The 26,811-nt window shown below is 36.4% G+C and overlaps 3 protein-coding genes across 4 annotated transcripts; all 3 read left to right on the top strand.

Moving 5' to 3' along the window:
• Positions 1-5,711: 5,711 nt before the first annotated feature.
• On the top strand, positions 5,712-7,805 carry ifng1r (interferon gamma related). Its single transcript, XM_048156107.1, has 4 exons — positions 5,712-6,678; positions 6,916-6,978; positions 7,079-7,282; positions 7,427-7,805. Exons 1-4 carry the CDS (start codon positions 6,538-6,540, stop codon positions 7,508-7,510), a joined length of 492 nt encoding a protein of 163 aa, XP_048012064.1. The 5' UTR covers positions 5,712-6,537; the 3' UTR covers positions 7,511-7,805.
• Positions 7,806-14,511: 6,706 nt separating this feature from the next.
• Positions 14,512-16,869, top strand: ifng1 (interferon gamma 1). 2 transcript variants are annotated; one of them, XM_048156105.1, is made up of 4 exons: positions 14,512-15,045; positions 15,488-15,565; positions 15,751-15,957; positions 16,516-16,869. In XM_048156105.1, the coding sequence occupies exons 1-4, from the start codon at positions 14,917-14,919 to the stop codon at positions 16,666-16,668; spliced, it is 567 nt and encodes a 188-aa protein (XP_048012062.1). In that variant the 5' UTR covers positions 14,512-14,916; the 3' UTR covers positions 16,669-16,869. The 2 variants fall into 2 exon arrangements, with proteins under 2 accessions (XP_048012062.1, XP_048012063.1); XM_048156106.1 differs by having other exon boundaries at positions 14,513-15,045; positions 15,754-15,957.
• Positions 16,870-17,023: 154 nt separating this feature from the next.
• si:ch211-266a5.12 (uncharacterized protein LOC557488 homolog) lies at positions 17,024-23,431 on the top strand. Its single transcript, XM_048156104.1, has 6 exons — positions 17,024-20,881; positions 21,136-21,198; positions 22,114-22,269; positions 22,591-22,653; positions 22,756-22,830; positions 22,930-23,431. The coding sequence occupies exons 1-6, from the start codon at positions 20,720-20,722 to the stop codon at positions 23,038-23,040; spliced, it is 630 nt and encodes a 209-aa protein (XP_048012061.1). The 5' UTR covers positions 17,024-20,719; the 3' UTR covers positions 23,041-23,431.
• Positions 23,432-26,811: the final 3,380 nt, after the last annotated feature.

Genomic DNA, 26,811 nt, shown 5'->3' with positions numbered 1-26,811 from the left:
TCTTTCTAAATGTTTCGTTAGCATGTTGCTAATGTACTGTTAAATGTGGTTAAAGTTACCATCGGTTATTACTGTATTCACGGAGACAAGAGAGCCGTCGCTATTTTCATTTTTAAACACCTGCAGTCTGTATAACTCATAAACACAACTTCATTCTTTATAAATCTCTCCAACAGTGTAGCATTAGCCGTTAGCCACGGAGCATAGCCTCAAACTCATTCAAAATCAGAAGTAAACAATATAACAGTATACAATACTCACATAATCCAACGCATGCATGCCGCATGCATGACGAACACTTTGTAAAGATCCATTTTGAGGGTTATATTAGCTGTGTAAACTTTGTTAAGGCACTGTTTAAGGCAAGCGCAAGCTCTGTGGGCGGAGGGCACGTGATTTAAAGGAGCCGCAGCATAAAATCGGCGCGTTTATAATGATGCCCCAAAATAGGCAGTTAAAAAAATTAATTTAAAAAAATCTATGGGGTATTTTGAGCTGAAACTTCACAGACACATTCAGGGGACACCTTAGACTTATATTACATCTTTTAAAAACATAATCTAGGGCACCTTTAATTCCAAAACTAAATTTACTTTTCTGAGTCATTTTTATGCTCACATCCAGCTGGTCCTAAAGTGAATTCTAGTGGATGTATGAAGTTCAGTAAGCATAGTTCATCACATTGACTTGCCTATATGAACATGATCCACTAATAGTTGACAACCAGAAAATGTAATTATTTTGAACAACATACTGTATCTTGTTTTATCATTTCAAACCTTATAATGCTAATACTCTATTTGAAAAGTGTGTTGTACCAAAGTCCCTTCCAAGGAAAGTCAGTTCACTCAGCGGCTATATTTGCAACACTTCCGGGCAGCTATTTTGGGCATCCAAGACCAAGTCCTATCCACTTGAATGAGAGAAATCTGAAATCTCAAAAACTGCTGGCCAAACTCACAATTAAATAACATATTTCAAATCAGCAATAACATCTGACTTCAGTGGACCCTTCGCTAAGCCCCGCCCTCCTTAGTTACTGCGCCTGGCAAGTCTAGAGTATGTATGCACCGGTGTCAGACATTTCCAAGGAGATAATTAGTAATTTTTGGCGAATAGGTGAAATATTTGAGAGAGCAAGACAAAAGGGACTGCAGTATGCATTCGAGGGATATATCCACGATATAGACCCCTTAAAAGTTTGTAAACATTGCAACATTTCCTGGTGAGCGGGGCTTAGCTGGAGGCAAAAAGAGACGCTGGACGCAATGTTGACAAGCGTAAGCTAGCATGTTTTAGGAGGGATTTATTAAACATACAGTAGATGCAGAAGAAGGTTCAGAACTGTCTGAATATGTACAGTCACTGACTCTGCGGGACCGTGACAGCTATTTTGTAAATTAAGTTTTGGATATTTCCTAGACAACATATGAATTACTTTCGGGTGGTTCGGGGAATTTTGTCATGGCTTATTGTCTAATGTAACTAACGCTGGGCTAACTATGATTATGGCTAGCAATGTGGATTATTTTAAGAGACCATTCAAAGGATGGCACACACATCTATCGCTGTATGTTTGTTTAACATTTAAGCTAGCTAGTGCGCTGAAAGTTGGGGACTTTTCACCTATAAAACAGAAACTTGCTGATTTGTACTAGATAAAACCAACACACCATTACATATGCATCGATTATTTGACCTGATATGAAGTGTGCACTGCAAACACGAGTATCATTTATGATCGTCTTCGTCCAGTCTGTACGCCGTATTGCATTCAACCACAATTATCTTTTTGATTTCTGTGAAGGAATGTCTGCCGGGATCTGGTAAAACTTTAGTTTTGAACCAAAAGTCCTGTTCCTTCTATTCTGGCAGCCAAAAACACAACAAGATGACATTTTAAAGTCAAAACCTCAAACTTTTAGCGCGCCTGCTATGAGTTCTTATTTATGTTTTGCCTCCAGGTAGAGCGGTGACGTCACAGTGACGTAGGCGATTAAGGGGTCTATAATATGCAACCGATTAGAAAATAATTTGATCAAAATTGAAGCTAAAGCCTATAGGTCTCAGTGCAAGCAGCATCCGCCTCATACGCTGACCATTCAAATGGGAAACACAAATTGAGGAACAGCTTTGGTCATCCACAGCAGGTTAAGTGAAATTTGTGAAAATAACCTAATAATTTTAAATCAAACAGCTTATCCATAAGTCTTATGGAATAAACACAAGACATTAGCCTGACCACTTTGCAATGATAACATTCTCCCGCTTCTGTTTTTAGCACGCCAGGCTACTGTGTCTTGCCTTTAATCATCTTATTTTACATTCAAATATATGCATTATGAACAAGCTAACCTACCCGTCAGATTGTCCTACTCGGGTAAGGGTAGGTTTAGGGTTGGGGTAGGTGTAGATGTTAATAGCAGGTAGCATTTTTCAGATTTTGCTACCTACTGTTTCAATGGGAGGTAGCAAAATCTGACAGGGTAGCACAAATTGTCAGAACACCGGCATTTCTCCCCTTGGGTTTTAGGTTTCGGGAAGGGGAAAAATTCCACCACCCCATCCAAACTTTTAGGATACTGGGTATCAGATTTACACAATCCATACGCACAATGCTTTGGCATGTTTCCCTCGCTCGAAAGCTTGACAGACTTCCCGCACCTAGTTACGGTTGCAAAACCACGATTGGCCTGTGGCGGTTTTCGGGCGTGGCTAAGCAAAGGGTCAGTTGTCCCATAAATATTGTTTGTTGTGCTCAAATGGCATTTCACGAGTTCACACTCACAAATAAGTCAGATATAATAAATGGTATGCGTATTTGGCGTGCTGTCTGGGGAGAGGCCTCCGAGCTCAGTACTTGGCCCGAACCCAGAGTACCCAACACACACACACACACACACACACACACACACACACACACTTCAGGTTAGGAATTAACCAGGTGAGTGTGAGGAGACGGGGTGGTGGAGGGATGCTGAAAACTGTCGAGGAATCATGGGTGACTGGACTGTGATTATATTTAGGCCTGCTCTCATGCTGTTTGGGTAGATATGTTGATTACTGATTGTTGACAGCTGGTTGAGATGATGTGATGATTGGATAGATTATTTGACCTTGTTCCTCCTGAACTTTGTTAATAAAACATTACAAAAAGCATATTTTTCAGACTAGACCAGCCATTGCGCATGTACAACTAAACTTGCATCCAAGGACACTGACAGGACAGCTGCAGTGACGCAATGACTTTATCAAGTAGGGACTATGGGGCTGTGTACAAAATCACGTGGGTAGTATGGGTAGTATGAATGAAATTCGGCCATGTTGTTACTGTCACGTGACCTACCAGGGTCAGTTGCGTTGCATCACTTTCTATTCATAAATCCTCACCTGTGGTCTCACTGGTGTATATTGAATGTGCACTTCATCTCGGCGGAAGTAGTAGGTCATTCAAGGACTTTTTACTGACTGTTTTTGCAAATACTATGTATTTGAACATTTTCTGCATATTATATAGTAGGGAAGTATTCGATTTTGGACACAGTGTGGGTCTTTTATATAGAAGGCAGGACTTATTCTGCCATATGCGCGTTGCACTTCATCCCATTTCTCTGAAGTCTTATTTCTTGAAAATAAATGCCACTTGGTATGATATTTTACATTTTAGGATTTACAGCTAAACATGTCTTTTTTTTTTTGCCTCTGAATGTTAGGTTAAATGTTTTGCGGTGTGTGAGGGCCATTAAATTATGCATGAATTCAATCAGATCACCCTACACTCTTCTATAAATTATTTATTTCTTTTGAGGAATGACTTTGTTACTGCTTGCATTTTCAGTCCAACTGACAAATGTGACACATCCTGGACCCTTTAATTAGTTTAACCTGCTGTTTTCCGCTTAATAAGTCGCTTTCGCCCAGTAATGCCACGTAGTGATGCCAGATAGCATTTTCATGGTTTCCAATCCATTTATCCCTGTCAAGATCACAGTGGTTTTAAGTGGAGAGTCAGACTCATTTAAGATTATTTCTGAGGTTCAGATTCAGAGAACTGATGTTGTCACACCACAGTGTGTCTGATGGAATTCAACTGAAAAAAAAAAAAAAAAAAAAAAAAAAAAAACTGTGGCCACAGGCAGTAAAATGTAAATTAAGCAAATTTTACATCACCACAGATCAACCAGATATTCTGTAGAAATGACAGGATTACATGCCAGCACAAATGCAATTTTACTTTTTAATATTAATTTATGTATTATCAGACACCAAGTCATTTACAAATATCAAAGTTGAATATTTTATCAGTTCAGAAATCATAAAAATGCCTGATATTACCAAAAGTGGCCACTGTATGGAAGCTCATTTTTGAATGGAAGAAAAAAAATCATGTAAATCATAATTAGGATTTATAATTATGAGATTAAAAAAAAAAATCAAAATGATGAGATACTAAGTTATAATTATGATAAAAACATTGAAATCATGACAGTCAAAATTTAGAGATACTAAGTCATAAATATGAAATAAAAAGTTCAAATTAATTTTTCATAATTACAAAATTATGACTTAACATCTCATAATTTTGACTTTTATGTCATAATTCTGATTTACCAAAGCATGTTTTTTTATTATGTAGCAGAAATGGACTTCTATACACCAATGGTAAACTTTTTTAACACAACAAAAAGGTAAATAAATGGGCATTAGTTATTAGATATAAAAACCACACCCACTACATGTTTAATGTTCTAAAAGGATAAATATATATAATATGTGATGGTGATGTAACTTTCAGTTTGCTGAGTCATAATTCATCTCAGCCTGCTGGTAACCCAGTTTCTAGAAGGTTTGTTGGGTGGCTTGCAACCATGGCAACATTCAGAAAACACCAGGCATATGAATCCTTATGAAAGTGCCCATTGGGTATAGGGTTGGGTAAAAGCAGAAGATCTTCAGAGTAGCCCGCAAAAACCCCAAAACCAGACGGCATGTAGCCCCGTAAATGTTTATTTATTATCCCACTGGACTTAAAACTATATTTATTAACTAATAATTTATAAAATGCACATACAAAAATACTCAAACAAGTAAAGTTTTTGAAATTAAGTTAGTTAGTTAAGTTTAAGAATAAAAGGTTTGATTTAAAAGCTGGCTGTCTGAAATGAAAATCGTCAATTTAAATTCAAGTTAGCAATACCCATTAGAGATGAGAAACTTGGACATCAAATACATAAAATAACCTTAAAGATCACTTTATTTTTCATGTATGTTTTTGTGCTCTGCAATGGAGATGGGACAAGGATATATTTGGAAGAGTGAGAGATTGGGAAACATCACTTTATAAGTCAGACTCAAACCTATATCACCTAAATGGGCACCAAGACTTCAATATGCCATGTATGCACATTGAACATATTCAATGTATGCAAACTGCTGAACCAGACACTTTTATCAAATCAGTTCATGCCTTCCCTGGGAATCAAACCTACAACCTTAAAACAGTTAACTTTCCACTATTTCAGCTACAGGGACTTTCAGGCTTAAGAAACAGTTCCTGAAACTTGTACTGTACTGGACTGAATGCACAATCTATACCTCAGCATATACTATGCACAACTTCATTTACTTAAACATGGTTTTAAGATTTCTGAGGTTCATTTCAGAGAACTGATGTTTGTTGCTACACCACACTATGTTTGAAGGGGAATTCAACTGAAAAACTATGTGGCCACAGGCAGAAAGTTGTAGCTTAAGCAAATTTACATTACCACAAATTAACCACCAATGCAAAGTATGGCAAATCATAAGTTTATAGTGATAATTTAGCAATTGATTTCAGTATGTGTTTTTCAGTATGTGTTGCATTTGCAGCACCAAACACACACAGCTACATATGCATATGCCTTCATGTGCACTTTCACACATGTAAACAAACACTTGTGGTCAAAAATGCATATGCAACATATGCAGACTCATGCAGGGACAGACATGAGCATACGTTCATATGCACGCATTAAAAACATTTGATAAAAAGAAAAACTAATATAAAACAGATGGCTGTTACATATAGTTGTTGGATATAAACCAGCTGATTAGCACTGATAACAAGTTTCGGTTTCACACAAAACAAAAAAATATCTGATAATGAATCAACTTTCCATTCACGATTGACTCATTGGCAGCACGTCAACAATCCCCTAACCCAGTTTCTAACAATCCCCTAACCCAGTTTCTAATGGTCCGAAAATGGATTGAAACTGTGGCTATTCTCAAAGGCTACTGTGTCCTTGTGCTTGGGGTACGGGGTTAGTGTGGCGTCACTTACTTGAGAGCATCTCATCTCTGATAGGAAACCTTCATAGAAAAGTAGCCACAGAAACCCCAAAACCCACAGCCTTCATACGTTGCTCTTTTTTAGGTTGTGCACCTATATAAACCCCCGGCCCCTTTCCGATCATCAACACTCACCTGCTGACTAGCATCAGGTCACAACCTTGTGTTTAAATTCGCTTGGTTCACAGCACCGAAACACAAAGAATGGATTCTTGGCTCAACATGATGCTGCTGTGTGGACTTCTGTTAATAGCATCTCTTCAGACAACCAACTCATTCAGATTTCGACGGTCCAATTCGAAGTCCCATTTGGCGACAAATATCCACTCTCTGCAAGATCATTATGTAAGTGATGTCTACTATCATGAACTTTTTGAAAGCAACTCAGTCTGTGTTAACAAGATGAATCACTTCAAGTACTACTCATATCTGTATGTTATAGTTGGGTCTTGCAGCTAATATTAGCAAGAGATCTATTACGCAATAAACTTTGCGACACTTTGATCTTAGAATAGGAGTTAAGATTCACAAGAGATGCACATTCATTCATAACGTTCGCTGTTTTTTGCCCGCTTTCTTTAGAAAACACGTGGCACAGAATGGGTTTCAAAGTCTGTTTTTGTTTCTCATCTGAACCAGCTGAATGTAAGTTTTTACTGTGCAAAATGCTAAAATATTAAAATGCAATTGAATGATATATATGCCTCTATATCTGTATCATGCTAATAATACTTGTTTCTCTTAGTCCAAGGCTTCTTGCACTTGTCAGGCGCTGTTGCTTGAAAGAATGCTGAACTTCTACGAAGAACTTTTCGAAGACATGAAGTCTAAGCATAAAGATGAGAGAAAAGAGATAGAATATGTAATGAATGAGGTGCAAAAGCTGAGACAAAATTATACTGCAGAACATAAAGTATGGAAAGAGCTTCAGGAAATGAACTCACTCAAGGTAAACATAAAGAGAAAGTCCTGTCTTCATTGTGAACGTGTACAGTTTTAGTTGTTGAATTTCTGTTTATTATATGATATCAGGTCATGTAATATAATATATGATATGGTATCTAATACAAATGTTTGTTCTCACTCTTACAAGGTGAAAAATGGAACAATCCGAGGAGGAGCATTAAATGACTTTCTCATGGTGTTTGCTCGGGCCTATACAGAAAAACACAATTAGGTTTAAGGAGAAGATCCAAAAGTCATGTCTTTCATTTAGTAAACTTGTGCTTTGTTATTGTATTAGCCTATTTATTTATAAATTATATGGAAATAATTATTTATTTTTTACTTTTATAATGTACTCTACTACACCATCCATAACTTATAATCTAACTTATTCTTATCACAAGTGTGTTTGCATCATTTACAGTGTACAGAAATGGTGAACGTTGATTTCTAACTGGATTTGCTTGAAATATTCTGTGAGCTTCACTGGCTAAATGGTTAATTACAATAAATTAATTTTGCATTAATTCATGACTCTGCTTGTTCAATAACAAACATTACATGTACATGTATATGACACACAAACACACACAAAATACAAAAATGTTCAAATAAAGGCTAGAATACACTGAATGACTTTAGCACAGATTTTTGGCCAATGTGCTGTCAAAAGGAATTGAGGCTAGTTGCTGAAAGTCAGAGCCATTCTGCAAATATTGGTGCATTGTGTAGTGCATGTCGGAGGATATCAAACATGTTTGATATTTTGAGCCAGCTTTAGAAAATTGTATTATTATTTTCACTTGTCATGCTACTCCTAGCAACAAGGCACATGTTTACATGTTATTGGGTTTGGAATGACTCAAAAGTTTGGTAATGTGTGATTTGATATGTTTAGCGTATGATGCCCAGTTTTTCTCTTTAACGATTTACAAAGTCGGCAAGTGTATGATGCCTAGTGTAAAAGTCATGTAGTGTATTCCAGCCTCAAGCACTTGACACATTAAGGGGTGAATGTCATACAAACAAGCTTTAAAATGTGAAAGAAAAAAATGATTGGATTGTATGAACCAGAACCATGGACAAGTGTTCCAGCAGCTTAAACCAGGGTTCCTCAAATCCAGTCCTGGAGGGCCAATGTCCTGCAGAGTTTAGTTCAGATCCTGATCAAACTCACCTACCTTTCCAGGAACTCTGAAGATCTTGATTAGCTGGCTCAGATGTGTTTTATTAGGTTTGCAACTATACACTGCAGGGCAGTGGCCCTCCAGGGCCGGATTTGAGGAACCCTTGCTTAAACAGTAGAGCATGGCACTAGCGCAGGGGTCCCCAAACCTGGTCCTGGAGGACCACTGTCCTGCAGAGTTTAGGTCCAGATTTAATTAAACACACTTGAAACAGCTATTCAGTCTTCAGACAGGGAGAAAAGAGGGTCTGTGGCTTTAACATTGGAGAAAGCATAACGGCTAACTTGGATCATGTGAGGCGTGAACTGAATATTGTAAATCTTTATAGTTGCTAAATGTCTTTTTAGATGTGGATTTTCATGCTCATGCTGCTCTTGATTTACTTCTGGTGATATCCTGGGAGAAAGTGAGCAGTTGTCATATGCAAAGAATCTGTAGTACGATAAATATTCTATAATAAGTCAATAGGTACAGTTGTAACTCAGAGGTCGCGTTAACCGAAAATTTCCCGTCATTGACGGAATTTTTTTATCAATGACGGAAAAATCTGAAGGCCGTCCGTCACGGTGACAGATTACACTGAGGGTGATCTACTGTAAATTGTAACTGTAATTCACACCCCTGTCCAGTTGGTGGCGAGTGCGCTCCATTGTAGCAGCAGAGCACTGGATCCAGAACAAAAATGAAACTGGCACGAATCATTTACTATGCGTTTAATACCGCACAGGCGCGTATCCAGAAGCTACAACGATATATGACGCCACATTAAAGAGCGCCAAAGCGGTATTTATTGCTTGAATTTCTTAATGAAATGGACATCATTTTAAATCTAAGACTTTGTTCCATATCAAAATCAACACAAAGCTTTTTTAAGCCTATTGCGATTTATTGGATGGGAGGCGCACAATGCACTGTTTAATCATCAACTGAAAACAGCATATAGCCTATCAAGAGATCGATTGTGATTTACGAATCGATATTGGTCTCATGAATGCGCAAAACAGCAAGGCGACATTTTAATTGTTTATTAATAAAGTAATGTTTTCTGAATCAGTCTCGGCTGCAAAGATGAAGTTGATATTGACTCTCATCATCTCCTCATGATGCGCTAGAGAGAGAATGCACTTCATTCGGTTTAGTCTACATAATCAGGGTAGCCTATTTCTTTTCGTTTTGAATTAATTCGTTTTCGTTAAAGTAGGTATTTAAAGCTTTCTGTAGATATATTTCTCATGTCTGTGAGGCAAGCAGCCGCTGAGTTTCGGTTCATTTAGCTGACGCGTTCCAGTTCACGCGCCAGTGATCGCGCCCGCGCCTCCATGTCATGATTATATTGTCTGCTATATTTGCTTCTTATTTATTACATCCAGGCAATTGGTTAATGAAACATTGATTAAAATTAAGATACAATTTTTACAAAACAAAATTCACTTTAAAGAAAGGCTTTCTACAAAATAAAACTTAATGAAGTCAATCATGTCTGACCCACATGGGGTCACCCACTCCATGTCTCCCGATATATTGCGCATCTTATGATGATCTTACTCATGCTGTTTACTTTTCATAATCAAATAGATGAATTTAAAATATAACATAGGACTATTTAAACATAAATATGAAACTACGTTTTCTTTAATGGCTACCATCGTAGCCTATAGTACAGTACAGAGAAATTTCACATATGAATTACCCGTCATTTTAATTTTCATATTTTAATTATAATAACACATTTAATTGCTTTTATTTTTGTTCAAATGCTATAACACATTTAATTGCTTTTATTTGTGAACAAAAATAAAATCAATTAAATGTGTTATTATAATTAAAATATGAAAATTAAAATGACGGGTAGTAATAGATTATGACGGAATTTTTACGACCCTGTCCGTCAAAATGATGGACAATGTTAAAGTCTAACGCAACCTCTGTTGTAACTAGTCATTGGGAATATAAATTTAATCAATTTACTTCTGTCTTTTCTAATACTGATACTGATACTGATATTGTTCCAGAAAAACCAGCCACACCATATCCCACTGCAGATTTTGTGAATGTCTTTCTTCACACAGGTCTTCACACCATAAGAAATCCCTCCATTTACCATCTGAAATTTGCAGAGCAGTTGAGGTGGAGGATGGTATTCTTTGAAAATGTTAATCCGGGGGCTTGTCACTGAGGTGGTACCTTAAGGGACAAGATTTGTAACTTTGATGAAGGTACAATACAGGTATGTTTTAAAAACCAATATGTACATTTTGGTTCCCCATGGTACAAATCATGTCCTTTAAGGTACAATTCTGTACCCTTTAAAGGTACTGCTCCAGGGACAATGGTTTGTACCATCTTTGGTACAGAATTGTATCTTTTTTTTCTGAGAGTGTATCATATAATGGCTGTGACGTCAGTTTTATGACAGTCAGTTACAGTTTACACTAGGACTGCAATGTTTGTGGAATGTGCTTTACTGAGCAGGAATTCCTCTATAGCTGGTCACTACAGTGTGCATAAAACCAAATTTAATTTGAGATTTGAATATGTTAATTAAATAACACATTTATTGGGCATACATAGCAGTAATACTCTCTCTTTTTATTCCTTGGACAACCTTCTAAGTCAAAGGGCTGGAGCTTATTCCAGTTTCCTAGGCCAGAGGGAGGGGAAAGCAGATGCCCAGTCAATCACACGGCTCTCTCTCACACACAAAACTACTCTGACACGGGGAGAACATGCAAACTCCACACAGAAAGGACTCCTGGCTCAGCTTCTTACTGTGCAGGTACCAGCTCTAACCACTGAGCCACTGCACTGTGCTTGTCATTAAAAATGTAATTGCAGTTTAATTGTTGAAATCTGGAAGCCATAGAAAGAATTCATGGTAACACTTTATTTTAGGGTTTTTTAACTAGTTGCTTATTAGCATGCATATTACTAGAATATTGGCCGTTCATTAGTACTTATTAAGCACATATTAATGCCTTATTCTGCATGACCTTATTATACCTTATTACCTTATTATTATACCTTATACATTCTTAATCCTACCCAATACATAAACTTAACAACTAGCTAACTAATTATTAATAAGCAATGAATTAGGAGTTTATTGAGGGAAAAGTCATAGTTAATAGTAATTTTGTGTTCACTATACTAAAGTGTTATCAAATTTATTTATTAAAATCGTTATATTTTGTTTACCTTCATTCATTAAAGGGTTAGTTCACCCAAAAATGAAAATAATGTCATTTATTACTCACCCTCATGTCGTTATACACCTGTAAGACCTTCGTTCAACTTCAGAACACAAATTAAGATATTTTTGATGAAATCCGATGGCTCAGTGAGGCCTCCATTGAGAGCAAAGCCACTGAACCTCTCAAGATCCATAAAGGTACTAAAACATATTTTAAACAGTTCATGTGAGTTCAGTGTTTCTACCTTAATATTATGAAGTGACAAGAATACTTTTGTGCGGCAAAAAAACAAAATAACGACTTTTCAACAATATCTCATGATGGCCGATTTCAAAACACTGCTTCTGAGCTTTACGAATCTTTTGTTTTGAATCAGTGACTCAGATCTCCTATCAAATGGCTAAACTGCTGAAATCATGTGACTTTGGTGCTCCGAACCACTGATTCGATTCATAAAGCTCAGAAGCAATGTTTTGAAATCGTCCATTACTAGATATTGTTGAAAAGTCGTTATTTTGATTTTTTTGGCAAACAAAAAGTATTCTCGTTGCTTTATAATATTAATGTAGAACAACTGAACTCACATGAACTGTTTTAAATATGTTTTTAATACCTTTATGTATCTCGGATTTCATCAAAAATATCTTAATTTGTGTTCTGAAGATGAACAAAGGTCTTATGGGTATAGAATGACATGAGGGTGAGTAATAAATGACATTATTTTCATTTTTGGGTGAACTAACCCTTTAAAAAGTGTTATGTCATTATTAGGCATACACAGCAGTCATAATTCATTAAAATTCAAGTCTAATGTATTTGTTGAAACCTTGAAGCCATAGAGAGAACACATCATTTTATTCATTAAACAACAGTATAATACAATATTTATAATTATTCAGTTTTTCTTTATTCTTTAAAATCTATCAGCATCTTAGGCATGGCAGTCATAGTTATTACAATTCAAGTCTTATTATAATTGGTAAAACCTGAAAGCCAAAGAAAGAAAACATTGATATTGTTTATTTTCTTTAGACAATATACAATATCACTCAATATTACACAACGCCTATTATAAAATACTACACATTTGCTGGTGGTACAAAACAAAAGTATTGTTTAGTGTAAAACATGTTGAAGATTAATTAAATGTTAAGCTATTTCCCCACAAAAGTATTTTATTCAGCATAGTGAAGCCTCTCCTCCATTGACATCCATTAAAAAAATGGACTCCTGTCTACTTACCTGCATACTTCAGCATTAGCAGGCATAACGCTTTTTTCGGCTAAGGCCAAAAAGCGGACTTGCCTTCAAGTGGCTTTGCTTCAGACTCACTAGAAACTTCCAAGCAGGATTGGACACCCCTGCTCTAGCATCACTAAGGTCATGGGCTTGATTCCCAGGAAATGCATACAGTAATAAAGTAATGCAATATGCAACATGTGTTGCTTTACATACTGTAACCCTCAAGTCTTTTCTGTTTATTTCCCCTTTTTTTACATCCTCATATGTCAACAGATGTTTACAGCGTCTTTAGTCATGGATCACTTCAGTCTTCTATTGCATCTTAAGTCCTTGTTAAATGCAACATATTTACAAAAAAACATCTTACATGATAAATTTTAGATGGTAAGCCATTAATTTATCTTTGATTGCTACAAACCATCCAACCAGCGCTAAAGTTAATTCTCCTATTGGTTTACTCTCAAAATTCCAGTATATTTTCAAAATGAAGTGATTTACTATATTTGGCCAAATATGAAATTTTAAACTGATGATTAACGACAAATGAAGCTGTACAAAAAATGACAAGTAAGCGGTTCTTAGATAGAATCCTTTTCGGTTTCCACGTGGTCTGTATGATGTATAATGAGGAGTCTGGGGTAACACCTCAAGACAACCACAGCTCGGAAAATCAACCACGCCGATGACGTTCAACTGGAAAATGAGACATACCTCCGACATTGAGGTCCGGAGTATCTGAGTGACGGGCGATAGGAATTGAAGTCACACTTTTCCTACTTTTTATGACGTGTATATGTAAATGTGGGATTTTCTATCGTTCACGTTTTTGGTCTAACCATAACGTAACTGTTTGGAGGAGCTTAATCATGACAAAAATAGTAAGCTGAATTGAAGCCAAGTCAAGACATGCTTCTTCAGATTTCAGATGGCCTTCCTAGATACATATTCTTACCTAGAGTTAGCATCACCTCAACTGACCTGGTAGGAAAAGTAGTAACCATAAGATTGCGAAACCATATCTGTCTCACACTACTCATCACTTTTGAGTCTGTCTTCCTCTTGTTCTCTTTCTCTGTCATTCTCTCTCTCTCTTTCTCTGCATCTTGGGCTGAGCCGATGAAGTGTTAAAACCTCAAACGCTTCTGATGAGCAACAACACAACTCAGTTTTCTGACACCAAAAAAAAGGCAAAAAGGTTCTTCTTTATCTATATAATCTCTCCTCTGCATCTTAGCCCTGGATGTGGCAGAGCATATGTGTGATTCTAAGGAACTTCTAGTGAATGTTTCAGCCCACTTTTGCCAATTTTTTTTTTACCAACATCTAACTGTATCTAAATCAAGGTTAATCACTCTTACACTCAACATTAAGTCTTGTTTAACTAAAAGAACAAACTTGTAATTTCCTAGCTGTCAGATTGTACAGAAGAGCTGTGTGGACAGTTTATTGCATGTCAATGCATGTAGAAGTTGAAAAGGGAATAAGAAAAGAAAGTGACACAAGTGAGTTCAAAAGCTGCTAAATTTGGTGCAAGGCCATTATTTGAAACCCTAGGATAAGAAAAACCCACTACTTCCCTATCGTCAGTCATTAATGCATGAGCATCATTGGAGTGGCCATAGGTGCATTGACGTTTAGGCCCATGGAGAGCCCAAACACCTTACTGAATCACCAAAAATATTCCGGACCACAAAACCACCAACAGCCCCGCCCAGTGGCATCCACGGGATTCCAGCCGAGAAGATGAGTGGTGGGCTCGATGGTGCTGAGCAGCAACATGGTGCATTGTGATTTAAAGGAAACTTCGCAGCCACACAATTTCACACCTTTATCATAGCTCGCTCGCTTGCTCTCACACATAACTATAAATACCCCATTCACTCGAACAGATACATTCAGACCATCTCCAAGACACGAGAACAGTCGGGTGTCACGCAACAGCGTAAAAGGCAACTTCAACTTTTAAAAGACAGGAATACAAGTCAAACTTCAGCGAGCACCTGAAACTAACTAGGACTATGATTGCGCAACACATGATGGCCTTATTCTGGGGAGTATGTTTGATGACTTTGGGATGGATGACATATGCCGAGGCCAGCGTCCCTGAGAACCTGGAAAAGAGCATTGATGAGCTGAAAGCATACTATGTAAGTAGACCCATTTGAATTTCCATCTTATGTCACATCACAGTCAGGAAGTGAAATAATGAGTTCAAAAACGAATAGGCATAGACAAAGGTGTACTGTTCCAGGATATGGCCTGCAAGATACTCAAAGATGGGCCACAAACCTTTTTGGAAAGGCTGGCTTTACAAACTAGTCAACTTTTACTCTAGTTGGGTGGTTAAGAGGTAGTATAATACAAAACAGGAAGTTAAGCCTACCATCCATACAGACTGAAACTCCTACATATGGGCCTTTCTTGCATGGTGGAAAATATCTGGTCTGTAGGTTGAGTTTAGGTTTCAGATGTGGTGTGCTAATAATAATAAACACATTCATCTGAGTAAGTGAGAAAAGATAAGAGTTAAAAACATCTGAAATCTAAAACAGTAACAGATATAAATGATGACCTTTTCATTTCTTCCAGATAAGAAATGACCCTGAGCTATACAACGCACATCCTGTCTTCCTGCGGGTCCTGAACAATTTAAAGAACAAATTTGAGGTAAATAACCTCCTTCATAATAACCTCAAATGCATAATGCCTTGGTATTCACACCTTTGTGGTCTATAATAGCTAAGATACCAGTGTAGCCTTTCTAGACCAAAGGGCATATTGTTTTGATACATACTATATGGGATATCCTGTGTTGGGTCCACATTGTGCTCATGTGTGTTTCTTTTGTTTAGCAGGAAAGTGAACAGAATCTATTGATGAGCATCATCATGGACACATACAGTAGGATATTCACTCGCATGCAGAACGAGAGCCTGGATGAAGCTACAAAAGACAGATTGGCACATGTTCAACAGCATTTGAAAAAACTGCAAGAAAACTACTTCCCAGGCAAGAGTGCAGAGCTCAAGACATATGCAGAAACCTTATGGGCGATTAAGGTGAGATGACAGTTTTAGATTCTGTGAAACTTGATACCAAGAAGCATTGAACATCAAAACTTTAGAGCTATATATAGATGTATAAAAGTATGTTTTTCCACACCTGCTACTGGGCAGTTAACTGAGAAAATGTATTGGCCATATATACCAGTTATATATAAAATCAGCTAAAAGTGGCAGGAATGTTTGCCTCATATTGCCACTGCATTTTATCAATCACAGTTGAAACATTTAATTAGAACTGATATTTCACTACATTTTGAATTTGACTTTGGTTAAAAGGCCGCCTTTGGTAACCACACGAAAGGAGTTTTACTTCTAAAAGTGGGTAATCAAGGTTTGTGGGCCCGGCTTTTTGAAACTACTTTTTCCCTTACAGTGCACAATATATTTACTAGATACTATTATAGGTAAAATTCAAAAACGCACAACTTAGAGTGTAAATTCCCTTTTTTTTTTTTTTTACTTTGTGTCCACTCAAAATCAACAAGATGAATATACATATTTGACATTATATAGACACTTATATATCACTAATTAAATGCTTTGCAATTGCAGGAAGATGACCCAATCGTCCAGAGCAAAGCATTGTTTGAGTTCAAGCGCGTCTACAGAGAAGCAACACAGCTGAAGAATAAAGACCGCCGGAGACGACAGGCCAAAAGCATCAGGCCAAAAGCATCAGGAGGCAGAAGTCCTAGTAGATCTTGATCATCAATTAAAGAATGTTGGAAAATCAGTGTTATTTATTTTATTTATAAAGTTGTGCACATATTGTGCACAAGAGATAATTGGTCAAACTGACAGTATTTATTTGTTCTTATTTATTTGAAAAAATCACTGTAAACCACTTGCTAGTTACATAGCAAAAAGTTGTAAGGTCTATGACTAAATAAAACATTTTTTAAATAATTTTTGTTCTGATTTAATTGACTTTATAAGATATGCCAGACATGCTAAGACATGTTTCTGTTTGACACAGAAATGTCTCCTGTCTTCCCCCAGCATTTGAAACTCATTTGTCATCAGTTTCATTACTATAACTTTGACTTATTCCACACATCACTGAATGTCACATTACAGATTAAAGTGCCACTGAAAGCAAAAGAATTCATGACTTCATCATCATATTACATATGTTTGAAATCAGACACCAACATCAACACATATAGAGCCCTGGGGAAAAGGACACTTATGTCACACTTAAAGATGTAAGAACGACATTGTATTAAATACAAACATCAAACCAAGTCACAGACCATGCACACTTTACGATCAAAACTTTTCAAAAAACCCTTGACACTCATTGGTTAAAAATAATTGCAAAAATGGTAAAGATAAGAAAGAAAAGAATCATTTGTTTGCAGGTGCAAAATACTTTTTTAGACCATTATAACCTGCTAGTGGTCATATTAACAGCACAATCTCTTTTTTCACTATTTTATTTCAGTTTGAAAGGCTGTCAAATGACCTACCTATGTAATATAATACTGCTCTTATACAATCCTTGTGGGAATTCCAGGCAAAAAAGAAAAATGTCATTGAACAGGTTTGGCCCCATCTGTTTATGTAGGCAAAGATATCTTATCACAATGCAGCGAAATATAGTAACTACACACCACAACAAATTAGCTCATATAAGGTTTCACTGTGACTTCTTTAAAAAAGAGAAGCTGGAAATTTATAGGCCTACTTTTGGAAATTTATATTGTTTGCCAGGAAAATAGCGGAATGCGGAAAGTGGCTTTTGTAACATATTTTACTGACAAGTTAACTATTAGCATGCAAAAACAAATTCAGAAGTGCTTTAAAAAGGACATTGTGAATTCCCTTGCTGGTCTATGATTTGGTGCTGGTCTAACGTGGACCAGCATAGCCATCAGCAAAACATGAAGCTGGTCAACCATGGACATTTTGGTGAAGCTAGTTGACCAGTCTTGCTATTTGAGCTTATTTAAGCTGGTGAGGACACCAGCATCCCATGTGAGGACCAGAATTCACTGTAGAAGAAATTATGATGCAAGTGTTATTTCTCAGCAAAGTCTTTTTAACTGCTGATGATGCATTAACCACAAACCGGCAGAATGAGAGAATAGATAACATGCTTATACTCACCCTTGAACAGCATCTATGATTTACTGCTGTTAACAGATGTTCTTTGCACTTTACACAGAAAACCTCATGGATCTCTTTTTGCTTTTGCTTTAAGAGTCATGAAACTTACCATTTTAACACATGCCAGCTCTCACCACAGTTTCGAAAAACACTGCAGAGTGCACTGTCTGCGGTCCAGCCAGTTTATTTCACTTTAATGAGGTTAACACTACCAAAGGTTCTCACAGATGCACAAAACAAAATACACTACTATATATAAGTACATATATTGTCATTTTCATTTCTTTTGGCCATATTAATGGCCAAAAACATACTGAGCTATTTGCATGCATTTGTACTGCAGCACACAGATTATATATATTATATATATATTTGTCTACATGATGCGAAAATATAAAGGTGTTACATAGCTTCCCCACAGTGCTATACGAATACAGACTTTCCAATATTTTTTACAGGTAAGTTTTTAGGTTTATGTTGACACCCTGGGTTCTATTTCTAACATAATACTTCAGAAAACAACACTAGTGGATTTGGAACATTCACTTTCCAGGGTAAACATCCTCAACAAGGTGAGAGGAACAGGGAGCAATGGAACAGAATTGAGGGCACTGTTGGGAAATATGTGCCCAGAATATTATGGCTCCGACACAGTGTTTGCTCCACAATGATCTATCCTTGACTGTCTTGACAGGTCAGACCACTTATATTTTTGAATCAACATCCCAAAATAGCATTTTCAAAAGTATTCAAAAGAAACTCGAATGTATAGTATAAACATACATATGAGTTGCTTTTGAAATAGAAACCAGGGTGTCAACATAAATTTTGGAAAGTCTGTAGCCATATAGCATTGTGGGGAAGCTAATGCAACACCTTTATAATTTAGCAACATGCAGACAAAAATGCGCAGCCCTTGTTTCGGTATATACCTTCACAGTGTCTAAAGTGTCTGTAACATGGAAAAGTCATTTGACAGAGAAGAGAAATAGACATGTTTATGATCCTGTAAAAATTTTCCATTTTCACAGCTTTGAGGTCATTTATATGCTCGTGTACTGCTAAATCCTGACTAAAGATTGATAGATAGGCCCTATACATGTTTACAGTATTTCTCTTGCAAAAACTGACCAAACAAAATTGATGACTCATCCTGCACTACACAGATTTTTGTCCAATCAGATGCTAGAATGAAAATGTCCCGCACTCTAAAACCACCTGCGTCCAACTTGCAAGTATCAAATCATGGTTTATGGCTGGGACGTAACTAAAACCAGGGGGACCTTGTATTATGATGTGTGTAGACATTTTTAAATGGCCCAGTACATAAAGGTGAAGGTGAGATTCCTTTCATTTTTAAGCAGCTCAAACTGCTTCCTGTTTACATCAACCTACATTTCAAAGAAACAGGGTAAACGCTGATGAAGTGAGGATAAGACAAACACTGTCTCTGGAAATCCCCCCTTCCCCTTCCCCTCCCCAACCCTATATTCCTTTGTCTCTTCTCATATTATAGATGCTGAGTGCATGACAACAGATGTTGGAAATTCCTTGGGCGTGGGGATTGCACGCCACATCTTACAGTGTGTTGCTTTTTGGAAATTCATTTTTAAGGGCAAGTAGACATAATCGAAAGTTTACTTGGAATTTGCTGTGTTAACCAAAGAAATAGGACTTAATTTGTCCACTAACAAGTGGATCGGTCCCACTTCATATTAAGTGGCCTTAACTACTTACATTTAAATTAATCAATTTTATCCTTTTATCTTTTTTTATTTTTTTATATTTCACATTTCACATCTCAAACTTTGAGTTTGGTTACCAAGTACACTAACTTTAGCTAAAACTTTATGAGTGGCAAAATTGTTGGTTGTGAAACAGATTCCCAGTCAGATTGAACTGAATCATTATATAACAAAAGAATGTTTGTTTAAATAAAATCAAGTGATAATGAATGTCTCGTTTGACCTCAAAAACAAAAAGCAATGAGACGAGACGATGGAGAGTGGCCTAGATTTCAAATCCCCCTAAGTTTCCGTTAGTGACCCCTTATCAGATGATCAGTCATCTTGTTCCATTTCTGTTCTGAAATATTTTTAGTCTTTTTGAGTCCTTAGAGTCTTAGACCTGCAAATTCAATATTAAATTCTTTCTAATTGTCTTTTGTGTAAGTATCATTATCATGGTGCCATTTATGTTGCCCTTAATGAACTTTCCTTGACCAAGACTGTGGTTTGCGTAGAGATTAAGAATCTGGGGCATCCTCGAGCCGCATAAATGTCATGACCTCGTTATAGAGTTGTATTACAATTTTGTGGTGACTTTCTTTTATTTAAGCTCCTCGAAAAGCTTGAAGCTGCCAGAAAACTTCGCATTCTGCAGCGACGATCTAAAACACGATCCTCACTGGATACAGAACCCAACATGGATTACGTTACAATTTAGCAGTCTGATATCATCACCTGTCTAGATCTGAACAGATAAAGTAGAAACAAAGGGAAGGGACAAAGCTGACGTCACCAGGAAACTAGAATAAATACAAAGGTGAGGAACGGAGTGAAGGCAAAAGAAGGAAGAAAAGAATGAGACAGGTGTATCAGCAGGACCTCCATTGAGAAACATTGATTTAGTCACTTAGGGACAGAATATGGCCAGTGCTTTGCAGTATTTTGTTCTGATCCTTATCCTTGGCATTCCGATACATGAAGGCGCGGTGGTATTCCAAAACGGCAAGTGCATCGATGTTAGAGGACCTTGTTTCGATCTGAACATATTGGCGAATATAGCCGAGCGTGTCAGCAAAGATGTGGTGAGTACTCTGATCCTACTATTAGCCTTGTGTTAGAACTCAAATTGCCTATAACTTGCATGTAAATAACTGCATGCACTTGTTACAAAACGAATCAGTACAAAGTGAAAATGATATGATCTTGCATGACAAAAGACTGCAACTCGATAAGAAAAGTCAGTTGTTCATGTGCAGAATCAGTTTACTTAAATTTTGGAAAATGCCCTGGAGACTTTGAATATTTCAATTGATGATGTTTTGAATGATCCTCTCAGGTAGCTGCAGATGGTGAGAAGATCCTCCTGAAGCACAATTCCTTTGACAAAATACGGAAAAGGGTAAGAGGCATTGTCTAAGTTCATATTATGACATATTATCATACTATCAGCAATTCAGTGGTGCATAAAGCCAGTTACTCCAGTTACTGAATGAAAAATTCTATATATTGGAAAGTAAAAAGAATGTAATTCTTGTAATTCAGTTATTTGCAAATTTGGGGCCATATTATGAGGCGGAGTTCAATGAGGTCCTATATGATATACCACTCTAAAAAAAAAGGTGCTATAAAGCACCAAAAGTGGTTCTTGGCTCGTAATCATAGGGGAACCACTTTTGGTGCTATGTAGAACCCATAAGAGGTGCCATATCACTTTTTATTTCTTCAACAAAAATGGTGCTAAACAGCACCAACAGTGGTTCTTTGGCTCGTAAAGAACCTTTAAAGGGGCTTATCAGGTTCTTTGTATGGCGGTGGTGATATATAGCACCTTAACCACCCCAAAGAACCATTGAAGAACCACTGAAGAACCATACAGGGGCTTAACAGGTTCTGTATATGGTAGCGGTGCTATATATCACATCAGTCATCCCAAAGAACTGCTGAAGAACCACTGAAGCACTGATTTGGTGCTATACAGCACTTAAAGTGGTTCCCCTATGGTTATGAGCCAAAGAACCACTTTTAGTACTATATAGAACCATTTTTTTAATTGGGCCTTACCCCATAGAAGAAGTCCAACACATAAAAATGTTGTCCTGGGCCCCATGAATTTTAGCGACAACCTTGATAAACCTATACAAAACTGATTTCTATGTCATATGTCACATATGTCAGTCTTTCGGCTTTGCTATATCTGATTTAATTCCAATAACTGTTAACTTTTATCTGTATACTATCATGCCATCTACATTTCTGATGGCATCAGGTTTCACACATTTAATGTAACCTGAACTGTATCTTTTTCATTCATCAGAAAAATCTTCACAGCTGTGTCCTGCAGAAAATCATCGACCTATTTCAAAATGTTCTTGAAATGACAGAGGAGTCATCTGTCCATCATGAAGAAAATATGAACTACCATCATGAACTTATACACATTATGGAACAACTCAAAAACTGTGTTCATCAGGTTAGCACATTCCATTTTCAGAATAGATCTTAAACCATGTCATGTTACATGGTGCCTTTGAGTGATGTAATTGTATCACACAAATCTCAGAGGGAAATATAAAACGCATATTTTTTTTCTCTCTAATGTAACTAGCAGAATTTCACCAGCTTTGACATTGATGTTGGCCTCATGCTGGTCTTTTCATCACAGTTAGCAATATAACAAAATTTAACCTAAATTTTAACCAAAATATTTTAGTTTCTACACAAAAGGCCATTTCTTAAACTTAGGGAATCACACAAAGCAACTGACTCATTACTTTAATCCTTCATCTTTCAGGTAAAATATAACTGTAATAAGCTATATACGAAATCTGAAAAGACTGCAACTTCCCTCTCAACGGTAAATATTCTTGTACATATTTCAAATAAATATTAAATATTAGTAAATAATGGTAAATTTTACTCAAAGAGTAAGCAATTAAAACACACTTCTTCTATCCAGATTCTGGAGAAAAAAATGAGCCCAGATGAGCTTGCTGTCTTACAGCTACAAAAACTGAAGAATGCCAGTGATAATGTAAGTATGAGTACTGAATATTGAAAGAACTGTCTCTCTTTCTCTCTATGTGTGTGTTAGTGTGTGTGTTTGTTAACTCTTTATCTTCACAACTTACAGCTCAGTGATGTGCATATCCAGGAGAGGGTCATGGATGAGCTAAAAACCCTCCATCTCTACATGCGAGGAAAAGGCTTCCGTAAAAATATGAACGACAAAAAAGAGGCATGATATTCCATTCATTCCAGCCTACAGTGTGTTGTCACATCTCTGCCTGATCACTTTAAGATGTGACAGTTTAAGCAGGGACAGAATAACAAGATATCTCTTCTAAATGAGACCAAATTTGTATGCCTGACCTTTTGTTTTTAATATGGTATTTTAGTTGTTAATGCTTTTAGTGCAATTATATTTTTTGCTTTTTTTTAAAGTAATGAATATTTAAATAGTATATGCATATTGCTTATGTACTTTCGGTGAAAGATTGAGTGTACTGCAGTAAACGCAGGTGAGAAAATAGAAGAAAAAAGTATAGATATTTTTGTAAATGAAAACACAAGATATATCCCCCCCTGTTTTCCATTCATTTGTCTGCTCAATAAAACCAGTAAAACCTTTCTAACATCTTTCTAGCGTCCATAAATTTGCTTAAGTGTGTTTGTATGTGAAAAAACCAAATGAGACAGATGAAGCACTACATTTTGTCCAAAATCCATCATAAGACACTTTCCTATTAGTTGCCAGAATCAGTCAATCAATCAATCAATCAATCAATCAATCAATCAATCAATCAATCAATCAATCAATCAATCAATCAATCAGTCAGTCAGTCAGTCAGTCAGTCAGTCAACCAACCAGTCAGTCAGACAGTCAGTCAGTCAGTCAGTCAGTCAACCAATCAATCAATCAATCAATCAATCAATCAATCAATCAATCAATCAATCAATCATCAATCAATCAGTCAGTCAGTCTGTCTATCTATCTATTTTCTTTCAACTACACAAGCTCTAACAAAACTGCAGTTTGTCTCCTATGCATTTGCCATTCATGCACTGCGACTGATGGCATGACTGAGGCAGGCATGCACAAAACTCATGCAAGTTAAACGCAGTGTATGTGACACTTGTTACTTTGTGATGGTGAGATAGTGGTTCTTTAACACAATACCAAACCCATAACCCATATCTAATTTAGTCTATGACATAGGCTTGTGTAATTTTGTTTGTGGTTTTTTTTAGGATGAGCATACGTCATGCAAACTGTTCATACTGGCATCTGTATAATTGGCCTAGCTTCTTCCAAATGCTAAATGAATTAACATCACAGTAACATAGCATTTGGGTCACCATGATTTTGCCAAGTGTGACATGTTCCTGGATCAACATATTTTGTTGATCTGGAACAAAATTACTGTTCAAAAATTTTGACTTTTAACTGTATCCCTACACGGTCACCGTGATTTTGCCAAGTAAGACATGTTCCTGGGTCAACATATTTTGTTGATCCTGGAGCAACATTACTGTTCAGAAATTTAGACCGTAGACTTATTGATTTTGCCAAGTTAGATGCATTCCTGGGTCAACATATTCTCTATGGCAGTGGTTTTCAAACCTGTCCCCCAGCCCTGCACATTTTGTATGTCTACCTATATCTGACACACCCACTTCAGGTCTTGCAGTCTCTACTAATGAGCTCATGAGTTGAATCAGTTGTGATAAGTGAGGGAGACACACAAAATGTGCAGGGTTGGGGGTACTCCAGACCAGGAAATGTTTGAGAACCATTGCTCTGGTACGGCGTTGCCATATGGCAAGAATTAATTTCTACTCATTTCCTTGTTATTCAAAAAAAAAAAAAAAATATTGCACTATGGGAATTAAAAGGGCAGGCCTTAAGGTATTAACAGCACATCATTGGAAGTCAAATAACATTTGAATGTCCCTTCAAAATTCTCTTTCCCATTTCCCACTGTCACCCTCACACGGAAGACACCTGTTGAAGTGCACCAAAAATTGCTCTATTAACCTAATCTTTTATATTAACCATCTTTTCTCAAGGGGGATTTTTTTGCAGCATCTTTGATAAGTAAATTAGATATTTTTATTCACAAATCAACTTTGTCTAACATAGTTTTACTGTAAATTGGGAAAATATCAATGTTTCCATATTGCAACGCTGTACATATGGAAAAATAGGTTGCCATATGGCAACGCTGTACCACAGTGGAATTGCAGTAATGCATTTCCCCATAGTAGCATCAACAATATGATTGCTGTTACTGTTATTTATTTATTTGAAGTGTTTATTGTAGTATAGTTGTATTTATGTATATATAATTAAATTATTTCTTCTTTTCAGAAAATGAACACAGTAATATTTTACACAAAGGGCAATAGGAAGAGTGCAGAGTTAGCTCTTCCATGTGATGAGAGTGAGGAGTTTGCCAAATGATAGGGAATAATAGGAATCTACTTATTTTTAGTATGCAAAAATCGTTCTAAAGAGTTAGAGTTCCAAGTATATAAATCTACCAATTTCTAAAAGAAAGAAATTTCTTTAAATAGAAAAGAAAATCATAGTTTTATAGAAAAAAATAAATACTTTTTTGACCATTTTCCATTGTGGTACATATGGCAACGTTTTCCTAAGTACCAAAAAAAATTTTTGATTTGCGTGATTGAAACTATTTAATGTAATAAAAACTTATTTGAAAAAAGTATTTCATGGTTAGAACATAATGTATACCATAGAGGGTTAATCCTGGAACAACATTTAGTCCTAATCATATCCCTACCCCTAAACCTAACCCTACCAATAAGTTATACCTAAAATCAAAGGGAAATGATAGCGAATAACACTGATGTAGAAGCATCTAACCATGGTTGTAGCCTAAACTTGACATAAACTGTAAACTTGTCCCTTAAATCTGATTGAAATGTTGTTCCATGATAAACAAAGACGTTGATCCAGGAACATGTTGCACTTGGTGAAATCAGGTTCTGCATATCCCTACCCCTAAACCACTACCCATAACATATACCTAAAATCAGAGAGAAATGATAGGTGAATAACACTGATGTAGAAGCACCTAACTCTGGTTACCAACCCTCCCAGTAAGTTATACCTAAAATCAAAGGGAAATGACAGTAAATAACACTTATGTAGAAGCACCTGACTCTGGTTGTAAACCTAAACTTCACATAAACAGTAAACTTGTCCATCAATTCTGATTGGTTGATTGGAATTTTGTTCCAGGATCAACAAAGATGTTGATCCTGGATCCTATGAACATGTCTTACTTGGCAAAATCACGGTGACCAATAGGATGCACAACAATTAAAGATATTTTCCTTTTTGCCTCCCTTTAAAGAGTTGACAGACTTATATGTATTTTTCTGTTCTAACTATGTGTGATTATGTTACATTTTATAATTTTCAATTAGATTTGTTTCCCCCTCCTTTTTGAATCATCACCAATTATGAATCACTGGAATACATTTTATTTGGTCAGATGGTTAGATTAGTTTTTGGTCAAACAAATGCTCCAGTAGTGATGTGTTAATTAAATTCCTTTAATATTTTGCTTGCTCATTTAGTTTTTTTTAATTAAAAAAATGAAATTAGTAAAAGCATTTAATTAGGAAAAATAAATAAATAAAAAGATTGAACTGAAAAGCGAAATTTTAAATACACATGACCATGACCAAGCAGAATATCATTGCTGCTTAGCTTTAAAACAACAGTGACTTAGGGTGGTAAAAGCTTCTCAGATCTTGATGATATCTGAATCATGCTGAAAAAAAGTCAGAGACACACAAAGAAACAGCACCTCCCACAGCGGAAACTGTGACAGCGTGAAGAAAGCATGAATGTAAAAAAAAAAAAAAAAAAATTAAGAAGGTAAAAAATGAATGAAGAGAACTATAAATCTTTGATCATCTTCTAGGATTTAAAAGATGATTAAACACTTATGATTGCTTCTCTACTTCACGCATAATAGCG

This window comes from Megalobrama amblycephala, linkage group LG14 (genome assembly GCF_018812025.1).
Source record: "Megalobrama amblycephala isolate DHTTF-2021 linkage group LG14, ASM1881202v1, whole genome shotgun sequence".
Classification (NCBI taxonomy): domain Eukaryota; kingdom Metazoa; phylum Chordata; class Actinopteri; order Cypriniformes; family Xenocyprididae; genus Megalobrama; species Megalobrama amblycephala.
Note: the sequence above shows the minus strand (reverse complement) of the source record. Positions and strands in the feature narration are given on the sequence as shown.